This window comes from Gymnogyps californianus, chromosome 15 (assembly GCF_018139145.2).
Source record: "Gymnogyps californianus isolate 813 chromosome 15, ASM1813914v2, whole genome shotgun sequence".
In the NCBI taxonomy this organism is placed as follows: Eukaryota; Metazoa; Chordata; class Aves; order Accipitriformes; family Cathartidae; genus Gymnogyps; species Gymnogyps californianus.
The window spans coordinates 19,096,427-19,112,470 of NC_059485.1; the positions used below are offsets into that span (position 1 = coordinate 19,096,427).

General features: G+C 50.6%; 1 protein-coding gene across 2 annotated transcripts; it reads left to right on the plus strand.

Moving 5' to 3' along the window:
* Positions 1-3,613: 3,613 nt before the first annotated feature.
* Positions 3,614-15,997, plus strand: ATP6V0C (ATPase H+ transporting V0 subunit c). 2 transcript variants are annotated; one of them, XM_050905956.1, is made up of 4 exons: positions 3,614-3,931; positions 13,719-13,902; positions 14,623-14,726; positions 15,169-15,226. In XM_050905956.1, exons 1-4 carry the CDS (start codon positions 3,856-3,858, stop codon positions 15,195-15,197), a joined length of 393 nt encoding a protein of 130 aa, XP_050761913.1. In that variant the 5' UTR covers positions 3,614-3,855; the 3' UTR covers positions 15,198-15,226. The 2 variants fall into 2 exon arrangements, with proteins under 2 accessions (XP_050761913.1, XP_050761912.1); XM_050905955.1 differs by lacking the exon at positions 14,623-14,726 and having other exon boundaries at positions 3,620-3,931; positions 15,169-15,997.
* The last annotated feature ends 47 nt before the right edge of the window (positions 15,998-16,044 follow it).

The window sequence follows — 16,044 nt, forward strand, 5'->3', positions numbered from 1 at the left end:
AGCGGGGCTAAATAAATGCAGGGCACAGGAGAAAATGTAAAATGAAATATTTTGGAAGAAAGCATTGTGAAAAGCATAAAAAAATATACTTTCTATGAATCAGCAATTTCTGGTGAAAACCCAATCAATTTGTTAGACCATTAGTGCTGGAGAACTGAGACCCAGAGACATTGAGTGAGTCCCAAATGAAGAGCATGGGAGAAGGAGGAAGGGGGGAAGGACAAGAGGGCTTGGCTCAAGGCGTTCGTGCCCTCCGCGATTTTGGCTGCGGCTGCGGCGCAGGGGCAAGGAGGCTCCCAGCATCCCACAGCTCCAAAGGGTGGAAGGAGGGAAGCTTGGCCCTTGGGGATCCCGTGGAGCCGGCGCTCAGCCCTTCTGGAGACACAGCGTCCCCGAAGCGCCGCAGCCGCCACAACTCGTGAGCTCACTGCTACAAGGAGGCTCTTTGTTCACCAGTGATGGCCGTTCGCCGGGCGGATGGGAGCGGCGGTGCGGAGACGGTGCCGGATGATTTGCGGGAAGCCGCCAGCCGGCGAGGGGCAGCAGGGCCAGGGCGGCCGGCTGGCACGGAGCCGGGTGCAGGGAGAGGAGAAGGCATCGTTACAGCGTGTGGGGTAATGGGAGCCGCTGCATCGGGCGGCCGGGGCTGCCCAGCGGGACCCGGCAGTGGCACAGGGACACCTCGGTGGCAGCGGGTGCCCGAAGGCACAGGGGGAAGAGCATCCTCTGGGAGCCCCTAAAATCCACTCTGCTCCCTGGGTCCCTGCTCAAAATATCAATGCCAGTGTTGCCCCTGTCCACAGCTGTCCTTGGAGCTTCGAAGCCCTCGCCTGGCGCCATGTCAGCACCCATCACACAGCAGCACCACGGATAAATCCCGTGGGGGCAGACGACTGGGCTCATCCCTGCCAGCCAGGATGCTCGTGCCACCCTCTGCCCAGGCTCTGTCCCCCACAGGGACCCCTCGCCGCAGCCAGGTCAGGCACGGTGTTTGGAGAGATGCCCGCTCTGGGCAAGGGCTGGCAGCAGTGCAGCCGGACAAAGCCCAAGCAGGAACCGGGCTGGCACAGACCTCAGCGCGAGGAGTAGGATGAGGCACCGCCGGTCCCTGCTCCACTCACCAGCCCAAACTTGGGGAACAAACTGCAAATGCCGCCAGTGCCTGAGAAATTCACCCAACGACCAATTGCTCCGGACCTCTGGGGCAGGGATTGTCCCCACCCTAGCGAAAGGCTTCCTGACGTTAATTGGGGCTGCTGGAAACGCTCATTAGTAATAATAGCCACCACCGTAGCAACGATAACAGTACCATGCTGACAAACTACACATCCCAGGGTGCAATGCTGCAGGAAAAGCAGCATGGTGGTGATGGTGGTGGTGGCGGCAGTGATGGCAGCAGTGATGGTCATGGTAGCGGCGGTGGTGATGGTGATGGTGGTGGTGGTGGCAGTGATGGTGGTGGTAGCGGTGGTGGTGATGGTGGTGGTAGTGGCAGTGATGATGGTGGTGGTGGAAGTGGCGGTGCTGGTGGCGGTGGTGGTGCTGGTGGTGGTGGTGATGGCGGTGGTGGTGGCAGTGGCAGTGATGATGGTAATGGCAGCGATGATGGCGATGGTGGTGGCGGTGATGGTGGCGGCAGTGATGATGATGACAGCGGTAGCGGTGGTGTGCTCCACCCGTGGGACCCACAGCCCCTGCGCCCACCTCTGCCAGGGCTCGGGATGGGGTCCACCTCTGGGGCTCTGACCCCCGGCAGTGCCCCACAGCCCTCTCCTCCCCTCCCGCCAGCTCTGCGCTTTTCAGCCAGTCCCTGCCGCAGGCCACGTGCTGAATGCCCCCGTGAAGACCTGGTGACAGAGCCTGCCGCAAGCCCGTCTCCTCCACTGAGCCGACGTGTCCTGGAGCCGGTCCCCACCAAGTGCCCGCCACCTCGGCCTGCTGCAGCGACGGGGCCATTTGTGTTCAACCAGCAGGCAGGGAATTTGCCAGGCAGGATTTAAATCCTGTTCTCACCTTCCCTGTGAGCTTTGACAAGGCTGAGGTGTCCAGAAAAGTGGCAACAACAGGAAAAGGCAGGTGACCCTCAATTAATTAAGAGGTCTGGTATTTCAGGACATCAGAAGATCAGCAGGATTTGTGGCAGCAGCAAAAGCAGGCGCAGGCAACTATTAATGAACACCCCAAATCCAGAATTAACGTGGGTTTTTTCTAGAGTATGCTGGGTAGTGGAAATGGCATCAGCCATTCTTTCAGGACAGGCTGTAGTAGTATCTCTCTGGGATGTTTTGGGATGGGGTTAGCTCAGAGTGGGGTTGTCTGCACCCTGCCTGCAGCGGGGGGTGGGTGGCAGCACCCGTGGTGGAGTGATAGCGTTTTTCAAACCCAGCCCACCTGTTCCCCTCCAGCCCCGGGGGAAAAGGATGGGCCAGAGGCGCCGGTCGCCATCTCGCAAGGGAGCAGGAGACACGCCGGGGAGAGGAGCAGGGGACATGGAGAACACCAGCGGGATGCTGCCAGGACCAGACCCTGGGAGGAGGTGGAGCACAGGGGGTAGGGATCCCCAGAGGGGACCCCGAGCCAGCAAGGCCCCATGGGCACAGCTACGTCCCCCATGGGGAGCCCACAAGGCAGGTCAGCACAGCGCAGGGGACAGGGCCCTGCACGGGGGACGAGGTACACGGGGGACGGGGCACACGGGGCACAACATGAGGACAGGGCACAGGGGCTGTGGCACATGGCACAAGCCATGGGGGACGTGGCACCAGGGACATGGCACATGGGACAGGGGACACGCTATGGGGGACGTGGCACCAGGGACATGGCACGTGGGACAGGGGACACAGGACACGGCACATGGGATGTGCCATGGGGGACATGGCACCAGGGACATGACACATGGCAGGGAGGACACACCATGGGGGATGCGGCACGGGGGACACAGCCGATGGGCAAGGGACACACCATGGAGGACGCGTCACGGGGGGCACGGCACGTGGGCGAGGGAACACACCATGGGGGACGTGCCACCGGGGACAGGGGACATGGCAGAGGTGACAGGGCACAGGAGATGCCGCAGAGGGCACCGAACAGGGGACACGGCCGGGGGTCACCTCCTGGCCCCGCCCCCGCGCCCCCCGCCGCGCCCCAGCGCCGGCGCCCCCGGCCCGGGGAGGACCGGCCGCCGCGTGGGCGGTGCCGCACCCTGGACACGCCCCTTATGCTAATGAGCGCTGAATCACGCTCAGCGGGACGCAGCAGCCGGGCGGGACTGAACCACGCGGGCGGAGGGGAGGGGAGAGCGAGGGAAGGGGAGCAGAGCAGGGGGGGTCGGCGCGGCCAAGCCCCCCGTTGGCGACACCGGGCGCGGAGAAGAGCGGGCTCCGCTCGTCCCCGGGAGCGAGACCCGTCGTAGGAGCGGGGAGTCGGGCGCGGGAGGGGGGGGGCGGCGGGCGGGCGCCCCCCAGTCGCACGCGCGTGGTGGCGGCCGAAGGCGGGGCGGGCGGGCGGGGGCGGTAAGCGCGGATCACGTGACGGGCGGGCCGCCGCCATTTTGTCCTGCGGAGCCAGTATTTAGGGCGCAGCGCCCGGGCCGCCGCGCACTCCCGCCGGGACGGAGCTGTGTGCCGCCGCCCTGCGTCTCCCGCCCGCGGCCGGCCCCCTCCCTGGCGCTGCCCGCAGCCGGCCTCCGCCCCGTCTCCCTCCTTCCCTCCCCGCCCGCGCCCTCCTCGCCTCCGCCATTTTGTAGCCGAGCGCTGCCTGCGGAGGACCGGCGCCGCGGCGGAGCCTCCCGCCTCCCCCCCCCCCGCCCTCTCGCGCTCCCGCTCCCAGCGGCGCCTCGCCCCGGCCCGCGCAGCCATGTCGTCCAGCGCCAGCCCCGAGTACGCCTCCTTCTTCGCCGTGATGGGCGCCTCGGCTGCCATGGTCTTCAGCGGTGAGCACCCGTCCGGCCTCCCGGGGGGGTGTCGGGGCCGGGGAGGGGGGCGGAGGGAGCACGGTCTGGCTCGCGGCCGTAGCGCCGGGGCGGGGGGACACCCTTTCCCCCATCCTCCCCCTCCCTTGGCGGGGCGGGATCCCCGGTGGCGGGCCTGGCGCCCGGCTGGACGGGGCGTCCTCCCGGCCTGGCCGCGGGCGGTGGAGGTGGCCCGGGGATGGCCCCCCCTCTTCCGCGCCCCCTCCCCGGCTCCATCCGGGCTACCGGGGCGCGGCGGAGGGGGGTCTGCGCGGGTGACGTCACCGCGGAGCGTGCTGCCGCCGGCGGAGCCCCCGCTCCCACGTGACTGCGGCGGCGCTGCCGCCGCCGCCCGGACCGGCCCCGCGGGGGCGGCCGTGCCTCCCGCCTGCGCCCCCCGCCGTGGGGAGCCCCTTCCGCGCGGGGGCCAGACCCCCGGTTAGCCACGTGTCCAGGCTGACTCGCCGGTGTGGGGGGGGTCTTACCAGCTAGAAGGCCGGTGTCACCGCAGGCCCGAGTCCCGGCTCTACTAACGTGCGCCTTAGCGTGTGCTGCGGGAGGATCTCATGCCGCCGCGCCCGGCTTCCTTGGGGCTGTGGCTGCTTCGGTGGCAAGTCTGCCCTGGTCTGCCGTAGGAGTCAGCCTTTGCGGGCTCTCCCGGCAGGGAGGGTCGGTCTGGCTCTCCTGGGGCTGAGTGCAGCACTTCTGCTGTAAATAGGACAAAGTTGCTTTTTAAAACATTCCTTGGATAATGCAAGACCGATTTTTAATGGGATTGAAACCTAAATGTGCAAGCATTTTAGGAGTGAAGTCAGCTTTAAAGATGTTAATGACATTAAGGACATAAAAGGAACTGATAGGCTCCTGACCTTCCCTTTAAAATGGGAGATGCATGAAATACTGAAAAAGGGAAGTTCTTCTCTAGTGGCCATCCATCTGCATCTGAAGTCATTGAGGTTCGGAATGGAGTAAATTGGGTCATTCTGCTGTATTGCTCTCCCTATAGAAGAACATTTATGTAGAGACCCATAAATGCTCTTTTACACTAGGAAGACCATCATATGATGCCTTGTCTCTCTTGGAGCCTGAGTAAACCTTCTGCAGAAAATGACTGCTGTTCCTGACTGAGCATTTACTGTTTCCTGATAGGTGCAGACCTGCCATTCTGTTTGGGATGTAACATGGGGAAGGATTTGGCTAGTTCTTTTCCAAATGCAAGTGTAACAGTAGCTAGGAATGCAAGAACTAGGAATCAGTTTGGTTTTCTCTTCTGAAGACTTAGCCAGTGTCTCCACATGTGTAAGCATACTGACTTGTCTTCATCTGCCACCTAATCTGGCTCCCAGTTGAGGAATCGGAACACTCAAGTATTGAATTGGCTGTAGCTGGAGTTGCATGTAGCTGTTCATGTGCTTGGAGTCTCGTTATATTAAAGTAGCCTCTGAGATGGTAGCTAGATCTGCAAGGCAAATTTGTGGAAGCTGCTCTTGATTGATTAGTGTGGTAGATTAAACTGTGTAAATAGCTAAGCAGACAGTGGATTAAGACTAGTGTTGGAGAGGAAGCTGTCTAGCCATGCTGGTGTTGGCACCATTGGCTGGCTTCACACCAGCCATGTTCATGGCTTTAATATTTGCAAAAAAAAAAAAAAAGCCTGACTGGCTGTGTTTAGTCTTGCTCAGTTTGTACCCAGTGGTGGGATGCAGATGTCCTGTGCTGAGGGCAATTAGTGGCATGCCACCTTGGAGTTAAAACATGGTACTTGCACTTGACAGGTAAGGACTTTCCTGAAAACAGTATGGCTGGAATGCTGTAGGAGCCAATGTTGGGCTACTGACCTACCTGCCTCTCAGCTAATGAAGATAATGGACAAATAGACTAAGACCTAGTTACTTGTTGGAAAAAACAGTGTGCAGATCACTGCCTTTTGCAAAATAGCAGTGATTAAGGTCCTAAATACTGAGCTTTCTTCCTGAGGAAGGAGTCACTGGATTCCTCTTGCAAAATTGAACTTGGAAGCAAAAGAACATGGTTGTATGGCCTTTTAGACACTGGTTTTGTGATATGCAAGCTTGCTTCAGTGGAAACATCAGTGAGGGATGCAAACTTGAGTCAGCATTTTAATAGGAATTCAGTGTTGCTTGGCATGTCTAAAGTAGAAGTGAAGCATTTCCTAGAAGCTGTGGCTTTGATAGCATGGTACTGTGGGATTGCAAGTTGAAGGGGAAGGTTTGAGTTAGGTAATTCAAAGTGAGTGCTTAAGCTATATTGATGAAGGTTTGGTAACTATCATGTTGCTGCTGGTACATGACTGGTCCTTGATGCAGAATCTGTGTCAGATGGTCCTAATACGAGCAGGTCTGAGCCATGAAGTTAGTCTCTTGCTAGGGCCTAAGTGCATCTGATGGGTTCAGTCACTGGAACAACAGGTTATAGATACTCCTGATGCAAAATTTTCTTAGTTGTGAACATTATTGAACTGCTTGTTTAGTGAAGCAACTTGGATATTAAGGCAGTATGGCAGAGGTGTCAATATAGGATAAACTAAAACTTGCAGTGTCATGTGGCTTTCCTAATAGGGATGTGGCACTTCAGCATGTTCTGATGTTAATTGAACATTAGTTGTTAAAAAACCCACCCTGATTTAGAAGTAAGGAGCTAAGTCTGTCTGGACAAGCAGTGTAAAACCGTCTAAAGTTGTCCTAGATCAGTGTTAATTAGTGCAGTGATCATGTCTGATTCATGCTGTCTAAAGATCAGATTCTTGGGGAGCTTGTAGTTCTGAGACCTGTTTCTGGTAAACATGTTCAAGTTCTATACTGTCCAGGCTAGTTTGATGTGAAAACAAGTGACTTTATGCAGTACTGTTTGACATTTGAACATTAACTGCTGATGGTAAATAGATAGCAGAACTTGTTCTGGTCAGCTAGTACTGATGGCAGCTAGAAAGACTAAAGCAGGCTGCTGTGACCTTGGCTATCTTTGAGCCTGCTTATTCATTTGCTGATTACAACTTGTTCTGATAGCTAAAGTTCCTTTATTTCCTATGTGTAAAACATGTGGCTGGCTCAGTGTCAGGTGCTGTTGAGTGATCAAATTATTGCAGCTCTTCCATGCAACTTTGTCAGGCCAAAATGGAAGAGCATGGTATTGGGCAAAGCTGTCTGATTCTGCGCTCGCTGATGTTCTGTGTAGAAAAGCGTGATGTCCCAGGCACACCCCACTGTGGCTTCCATAATGTGGTAAGGAGTTTTACTTAGACCTGCACTCTGGACAGGCATTCAGTGCCTTCAATACTGCTTCACTATCAAGCATCTGGAAGACTGCTAATGAAGAGAACTCTAGCCAGCAGTGTTAAGGTTAGTCCTGTGTCTTCTCATTGTTGCTGCAGAGCTAATGAAATAGCACTTTTTATTTTAAACTAGGGCTGCAGATATTGTAGCAGTTGGTTAGTTATTAAGGGACCTCCATGGTGAAATTGCTGGCTCAGAACATCTAGCTTGATGCAGCTGACAGCCCTGCGCAGTCTGATTTCTAGAAGGCATCATGACTATAAACAGCTTACAGCCTTGAAGACAAATTAGACCTGTGCTTCCTGAAATACTGTCTCTTGAGGCGTGGGGAGGTGGTAGAGAGGAGAGCTGCTTCCTTCTTGGTGAGGACCTGTAGAGCTCGTCCAAAGAGGAGCTTGCAGATTCCTTAGCTGTAGCTTGTAGGTAAGAATGAAATGGCAGAACAGAGTGCAGCTCAAGGTAGTCTTCTCTTCCAGATCATTAAAGAGTACTTCAAAGGTATTGTGGTATGGGCAGGAAAGCTCATTGGGTCAGATGTTTGAGCTACCAGACTGTCTACAGTAGAGAGACTAGCTTAAGCATTCATCCTTAACAGCAGGTAAATTAGTGGACTATTAAGACATAAGTGTTGTAACAGAAGTAAACCAGATAGGCAGTATTTTTACAGCTCAGTTAAATAAGGGAAGACATCTCAACAAGGACATCACTTCCACTCAGTAAATGCTAGTCTTAGGATCATCTGAAAACCAGATCGAGCATCAGGATAAACCATTGGCTCTACAAAACTTGGCTCAAGCAGATATGCTGCTGCTTGTACTGTGGCTTCCAGTTGTACCTGATGGGACTCCTGTCTCACCCTGAAGTCACTGTAGGCTACAAAGTCTGCAGGTACTTCCCCTCTGATGGGAACATTCAGAGCAGCAGTGGAGATGAATGCCAGCTGCCTCAGGACCTCTTAGTCAACTTCCTTTTTTCCCTTTCTAAAACTAGCCTCTTCCATCTATCCAGAGCCTTACTGATTTCAAGCAGTGGTTGCAAGCTGAAAAACTCTCCAGCCTGATCAGCCTGTTTGATGCTTGAAACAATGGTTTCACAGAAGTGAAGCATGCTTCCACCTGCTTGCTGTCCTCACCAAACAGTAAGGCATAACTTGCTGAACTTGCTTCCTTCAGACTGTGAATCTTGTGAGCATGAGGCTTCAAGTCAGGCTGGTCTGGCCACAGGAGTGTCTGCTGGATGCGGTCAGATGACCGTGGCTTTCCCATGCTTCAGAAATGAGGCAGCTTAGCTGTGGATGCGTGCTGGTGAGTGGTGTAAGCTGCTGTTAGACCAGCTAGATGAAAAGGACTCCTGCTAATGGGTGTAACAAACTACTCTGCCAGTCAGTACCTGGAGTACAGTGGTCCACCCAGTCTGGGAAATGGGTCATCTTTAAGGTTGCAGGGGAGCTTGTGTGGTGGTAAAGAAAGATAAATAACAAGTGACTGGACTTTGCTGCTTGCAGAAGAGCAAGCCTGTACTCTGTGGTGTAAAGTGTCAGCCTTACCATACTTTAAAAAAAAATTGGCTTTGTATACTATGTCAGACAATCCAGAGTACCAATTGCAGCAGTCCCAGCTGGTTGGACAGTTGACTGGTAACTCCTTTTTTCTTTGGACTGTTGCTATTGCAGCAGCTTCTTGAGGAGCTGGTAGACTTTTAAGTTCTCAAATTTACTGAACAAGAGTAAATAGCCTGCTAGCTTTGCAGGTTGGTTTTGATCATGCTGTAAGCTGACAGTGCTAGGCTTGTTTGAAATCCCCACACCATCTCATAACATTAGGGAAGAACAAAAAGCATGCTGTCCCTAATCCTGTAACAGGTGACTCACTAAAGATTTTCAAAGTCTATGACTTCCTGTAGGGCAGCTTATGTGTTTACCCCTCCAGTTATCACTGGGGGACTGACTGTAGCCAGTCTTCAGTCAGTGTGATCTGAATTTGCATAGGCTCCAGACACAGTTCCACTAATGTGGCTGTCTCTTCTGTGGAGATGCAACTGGACATAGCAACAGGGTTTTTCCAAGGCAGCCATGGAGTATCCATTACTGTAATCTGAGGCAGAACTGTGTTTGTGTTAAATGTGGTGGTGTGGGAGAGGCCTTAGAATACCAGTGGGAAGAAGCCTGTTTCTTTGAAAATGCCCAGGTTTCTGGCATGGCAAAGCAAGGTCTGTACTTGACCTGGATATCACCTCTAACAGTTCTCCAGCCATTTAAGAACAACATGCTCAAGGATGAGCAGGCATTGAGGTGAATTGATGCCTGCTGTCTGATTCAAGGGAAGCCTACCTGCTGCAGAGGGCAACCCATTTGATAGTGGATTAATTATAAAAGGCTCCATATGTAAGTACTCATCCAGAATGGTCTTTCAGACTTACTATGATAGTAACCCATGTTATCTTAATTGAAAGTTTGACTTGTGTTACTAGCTCACTTCCTAATGCAGGGAAGTTCTGCCTATTAGTGCTCTAGAAATCTTTCACACATTGCGGTGTGAAAACCTGCTTCTCCGTGGTGGGACACAGGAGGAATCACTGGCTCTGAATGGACCAAATGCTGCAAGAGTGTGTGTGGCTGGTTCTGAACCTCTGTATTCTTGGGATGAGCATGTCTAAATGTGTTGCAACTGCTGAAACTGCATCTATGCAAATGGTTCCCTGGCTTGAAGGCCCCTGATAATGTGGTCACTGTCCATAGGTGCATATCTGTCTGCAGAGCTTTGGAGAACCAATGCAAGGCTTTTGGTAATAGCCTTTTTCTGTATTGAGGGAGTGTCGCATGAGGTGACTTGCAGCTAACTTAGCTGCAAGATTAATGTTCTCAGTGCATGACCTTATTGAGCACTGTAACTATAGCTACAAAAGATTGGTCCTAATACTTGGACTAGTACTTGATCTAGACTGCAGGCTGCTCAAGTACTGACAGTGAATATCAGAGGCACAGCTGTACTGAAAGTCCTGGCAGTGGCAAGACTGCAGCTAGTCTTCAGTCCTTACTGAAGCTATTGCCTGTACGGCAAGTTACTTGCTAGTTCATACTTCATCTTGGTACTGCACAGCTACACTACCTCTGCTACCACTTTTGACTAATAGAGAGTAACAGCTGTGGCAGGGTGCCAGGCAGCATATCCACAGCCCTGTGGGAGTGCATTTTGACCCCAGGAGCAGTACTAGATCAACTCTGGCTTGTGAGTTCAAGGAGTTACTCTTCAGAAGTATTTCAAAATCAAGTTAACCTTTGAAACAGCCTTACTGGGAGTAGGTGGTCTTGAATGATGCGTAAAGCAACGTCTCTGTGTTGTAATATAATATAAAGAACTTAAAAGGGCGCAGTTCCTGGTTATGGACCAGAGTGGCTTTCTTCTGTGATAAAGCTAGGCAGGCATAATGCTGCTTTCTCTGGCTGCCAGGTAAATGTTTTGATAGCTCTGTGTTTGTATGCTTTAAAGGTAGTGTTGCAGCTTAATTGGTCTGTATGTTAGAGGTGATGGAGCTGTGTGATCTGGAGCAAATATGTGGAGTCTTGGTGTGTAACAATGGTACAGCTCTTGTTCCATTTTCACTGTCTCCCACAGATCTCTTCAAACCCTATTCACTGGCAAGATTTTGTAAAACATGTCTTTCCAACTCATCAGGGGTATTTAAATGTAGCATATGAAGTGTATGTGCTTCAAACATTCACAGCTGCCAAGAGGTACAAGTCAAGATGTGCAGGAGGATTGACCGAAGTGCCCAGATAGCCCATAACTGAACAGCTGTGCCATTAGATGGCTGTGTCATGGTGGGAAGTGGATATCATCTTTGCCACCTGGACTGTAATATTGGGGTATTGTCAGAGGTGTGAGGAGAACTTCTCAGGCTAGTGAAGAGCAGTAAGACAAGCTGCCTTGTAAGATAATTGGAGGTGCAGCTGCACGGGACTCCAGTGTAACCTTGTTGGTTAGGATGCTGATAAAGACTTCACTGGGAGCAGATCTGCCACGCTCTGAAGCTGTGTGTGTAGCACCTGTGACTGTCCGCCAGTGGGAGTGTAGTGGATCTTCAGTGCCATCTAAAACTGTAACGTGAAAACTAGCTGCCACAGAGTACCTGTAGACTTTATTTGTTAATGTGTCTAGACAAAGTTCAAGGCATAAGCTCTTGCCTGTTCCCTAGAATTGGGCTTTAACAACTAGGAATTGAGAAACTTGTGCTGATCTGCCCCTCCCCAAAAGCTTAAGCAGGCTGGCTTTCTGTAAGTGGGATTACAAAATCAGTTTCTGTAATCCGTGACTGCATTAATTGCAACACCTTTAAGTAACTCAGACTTGGAGGAAGTAATGGCTGATCTAATTTTAAATAGTGAACTTCCCTCGTGAGCTTCTGCGTTTCTGGAGAGGTTTATAAAAGATTCTGTACAAGTAGTTTCTGCTAAATGCTATAGCCAGTCTAGAAGTCTAGATAGCCTGAATCTTTATTCCACTTACTTCCAGTCCTTAGAAGATGCTTCATCCAACAGAAGAGGTTCCTGATTCAAGTTAGTGATTTTTTTCTAGACTTCCTAGGGGCTAGACCCTTAAAACAGTACCATCACTGATACTGCTAGCTAAGACTGTGTGCTAGTTTCCAGGCTCAGCTTACATTTGCAGGTAAAACCTGTCTTCTGCTCTTGGCTCAGGCTTCCTGCTAAGCTGGGTTCTAGTTCTGAATTGCACCGAACAGCCATTTACATCTGGCTCAGTGACAGTCAAGGTTCAAGAGCTTTGCTAGTACAGAACTAGTTTGTAGTTGATAATGAGGTTTTCAGTTCAAATTTTTGTAACTAAACCTGAACTTCCTTCTGATAGTGAGTCTTGTGTTAGTGCAGTGGTGCTGCCTTTATTAATCTTCTGAAGTTTCTTAGTGCAAAGCCAGGAGGATTACTGCTCAGTTTTTGACTGCTCAAAGATAGGCTTTATGTAAATGCTGAGTGAGAAGCAGGAAAGCACATATCCTAAATCCTTTGAATATCTCCCAGCAACTCTTTTGGGCAAAGTGTACTGTCTCACACTTGAATGCTGGTGTAAGGCAGCTACAGATCTTTGTGGAACAAGTAGCTCTCCCTTGTAGAAACCTTAGTTTTTCAGTGGGTGGGGCAAACTCAAATAGTAAGTCTCTGAACAGTACCAAGAAGATTTGAAATCACCATGGTTTTAATGCTCTCCAGTAGCCTTTTAGAGCAGGCAAGAGCATTTTCATGCTAAATAGGACTGTTACCTTTGAATGTCAGCCTGATGGTGTCTGAAAAGGAGACTACCTGCCCTTCCACATACCTTGCAGTGCTGCCTCAAGGACTTAGTCCTGGATGGCTGCTGATCTGTGTGTCATCTCTTGGGTGATGGTGAGTGCAGCCCAGTTAAGGAATTCCTAGAGTACGCCAGAGCAAGGTTGGAAGGAAAGAGGTCTTTTCGAGTACTTCAGAATCAAAGAATGAAGTATTCGTGGAAGCTTTTGGGAGACTAATACAAAGTTTTCAAGGCAGAAGTTACTTTTTGGGGTAGTGCTTTGGGACTTTTTTTAGCAGTTCTTAGTTGGAGGTGATAAGCCCATGTTCTGCTTTGAAAACCAAGCTTTGGATTCCTGTGTTGGTCTCTGCGTGCTCAAGTGTTTACACAGGTGATCAGTGAACCTTAGGGGTAAGGTGGTTGTGGTCCTCTATAACCTACAAGCCATACTCTACTTTGTGGTTCCAGTGGTTGGATTAACAAGTGTTGGGACCTGAATCCTTCACAGGTGAGGCTGTTGACACATGAAGAGGGTGTCCTTTCTCCAAGGAATGAAGTGCAGCAATAATATGTGAGTTTGTTGCTATTTCAGTATGTCTCTGACAAAGCTGAAATGGCGTGTTTAACCCCAGGCCAAAGCATAGGCAGATAGGTTTTGTGGAAGAAGAGGCTCCATGAAGATGACTTGTTAAACATTGGGTGCATCTGAGAACTCAGCCCAAGTGGCTCAAAGTTTAGTGACTGTAAAACCTGGCTTTCAGCCAGGTTACATCCTGCTGCGGTAGAAAGACATGCTTTGTGTTTCCTCTGCAGTTCAGCTGAGTAGAACCTCACAGTGTGGGCTCTGTGAGGGCACAAACTCTGAAGTAACGAGTTAAGATTTGCACCCTCCTGAACAGGGAATGAATGTCTGCTAGGGAGTATACCCTGCTGTGAAGCTAGCTTAGAGAGGGTATTCTGTTACCAGTACTGTTTGAACAGCACCTTTTTATTGATCTAGGTTTGGTCTAGGACTCTGGATAGGTCACTTCCTCATCCCTTAGGGGAATATCCCTGGCTGACAAACCAAATAGTCAAGTGACCATGTTAGTTTTGCACAATTCTTCCTTGTGCGGACTCAACTGTTCTAATACTGCAGCCTAGTGAAGGAGATGGTATGTGGGGATGTGTCTAATGCATTTTTTTCTCTTCCAGCCTTGGGAGCTGCATATGGAACAGCAAAGAGTGGCACGGGTATTGCAGCAATGTCTGTCATGAGGCCTGAGCTCATCATGAAGTCAATCATCCCTGTTGTCATGGCGGGTATTATAGCTATCTATGGCCTCGTAGTGGCAGTCCTCATTGCCAATGCCCTCTCACCTTCTATCACGCTATTCAAGTAAGTTGCTGCATCTGTCAGTTTTGTTTAAGTTTGTCCTGTCACTGTTTTGATGCTGCTGAATGGGTGGGTTTTGCTCAAGACCCCAGGAAGGACTGTCAGTGCTAAATGCTCCTAACTTGGGCTTAGCAGTATGGACTGGATTTCAGCTGTCCTACCTGGTGCCTTAGCCTCAGTGGTAGTGCTGCCTGATTAGTTTGCTGTATTAGCTAACAGATGAGACATCCCACTGCTAGAGATAATGCAGTGGTTTATGGCTTGAAGGAAACTGTACAGGCAGTACTGGGATAGGAGGCTAAGCTTGTTTCATGGTGCCAAATTCTAGACCTGGAATACACAGGTCTTTCCAAGACTGTCTAATCAGACTGTCTAAATAGTTCTCCTCTTGCCTGGGAGATGCAAGTGAATAATTAATATTGCTTGCTGCTTTATGTGCTGGTAAATCAATCCTCAAGCCATACATCAGGCCTCTACACCAGCTACAGTCTGAAACTTAATCTGCTCTTGGCTTTTGAGAATAGCTGGAACTGGCTTGATTGAGACCTCTCAGAATGAAACAATGCTGTTGAGGTCTAACAGAGTAGATATCTGTGTCACTGGACAAGCTATAGCTGATGAGCAGTGTGGCTGGCCTAATAAGCTGTGATCTAAGAAACAGCAGGTACAAATGCTCCTTTGCAGTTACTGGGTGGCCAGATACTGATAGGGACTGTTCCTCAGGTACCTCTGCCTGGAAAACCAGACCATTCCTGTCCAAGTCCTGCAGTGCAAGAGACCTAAAAATCACCTGGATGTGCTATGGCTGTATAATAAGGTTGCTAAAGGTGGGAGACAAAAGCAGCTATTAACAGGCTACACAGCACTGTGGGACAAGCATTACTGCAAGTGCTAGCCCACATGGCTGGAGTAAGTACAGGTCTGGCAGCATGCTATGCCTGCAGCTGACTGAAGTGGCTACAGACAAGCCATGTGAACCTGCAGGCCCATAGCTTAGCTTAGCGTATGAGCCATACCTGAGTATCAGCTAAAGATCTTGCATAGCTGCCCACTTTTTTAAGTATCAGAGCTAGGAGTCTCAGGAAGCATCTGCTTTGTGAGACATACTGTGCTTGCCTAAAGAGTATAAAGCCCTTTCTGCAGGAAAGGGGTTCCCTTTAAATGTTAATTCTTATTTGCATTGGGGAGGAGAAGAAAGGCTAGCCTGAAGTTGGAGGGTTGGGTGTCCTGTTGCTTGCCACTGAAACTCTTTTCATCTCTGTCCTACAGGAGCTTTCTTCAGCTGGGTGCTGGCTTGAGTGTGGGCCTCAGTGGTCTGGCTGCTGGCTTTGCCATTGGCATTGTGGGTGATGCAGGTGTACGGGGAACAGCACAGCAGCCCAGGTTATTTGTGGGCATGATCCTGATTTTGATCTTCGCTGAAGTCTTGGGTCTCTATGGCCTCATTGTTGCCCTTATCCTCTCCACAAAGTAAACATTGCAGTATGATGTAAAGAGATGTAACAAATCCACGTTTAAAAAAAAAGCTCCAGAATGAAAATGGTCTCTCCAATGTGTACAGTTGTCCCAATTTGGTAGTTGATCTCTTGTAAATGCGCAATGTATGTTAGTGACTTGTCTGTCCTGTGTGTACTTCAATATTAAATTGGATGGGCTGCTCCAAGCCTGCTGCATGGCTTGGGGTGGCCTGTGTGCAATTTTCCACCCATTGCTGTTAGTACTTTATGTATAAATATGAACTAGAAATGTAATTTTTTCTCTTCACTGGATGTTTATTTATAAAAGACTTGACATGTTCATACATCTATGGAGCAAGGATTTTCAATTTCCCATGCTATATATATTAATCTTATATATAGGTAGATTACACTGTGGGGTCAATTGTAAGTGCAGAGAATTCCTTGGATGTAACTTTGATTCTAAAGATTGCTGTAGTGTCCTGGTATTGGAGTATGAGAATTTCGTGTTTTATTACAGCAATTGTCCGAAACACTCCTGTGTTTCAGTAGTAACCGCGTATGCTCCGGCATCAGAGTCGTGCACCCAGTGTTGGGTTACAAACTTATACCATGTTTCCAAATAAAACTTCCTCACTACATTGCTGTAATGAGTCCTCTGCCTCTGATTTCACGCTTTTGCTGCTCC

Excerpts from the sequence above, each read along its gene's own strand:
- ATP6V0C (XM_050905955.1), top strand. The coding sequence starts at position 3,856 with ATGTCGTCCAGCGCCAGCCCCGAGTACGCCTCCTTCTTCGCCGTGATG. Across the intron at positions 3,932-13,718 it reads GGCTGCCATGGTCTTCAGCG|CCTTGGGAGCTGCATATGGA; the intron begins GTGAGCACCCGT and ends TTTCTCTTCCAG. Across the intron at positions 13,903-15,168 it reads CCTTCTATCACGCTATTCAA|GAGCTTTCTTCAGCTGGGTG; the intron begins GTAAGTTGCTGC and ends TCTGTCCTACAG.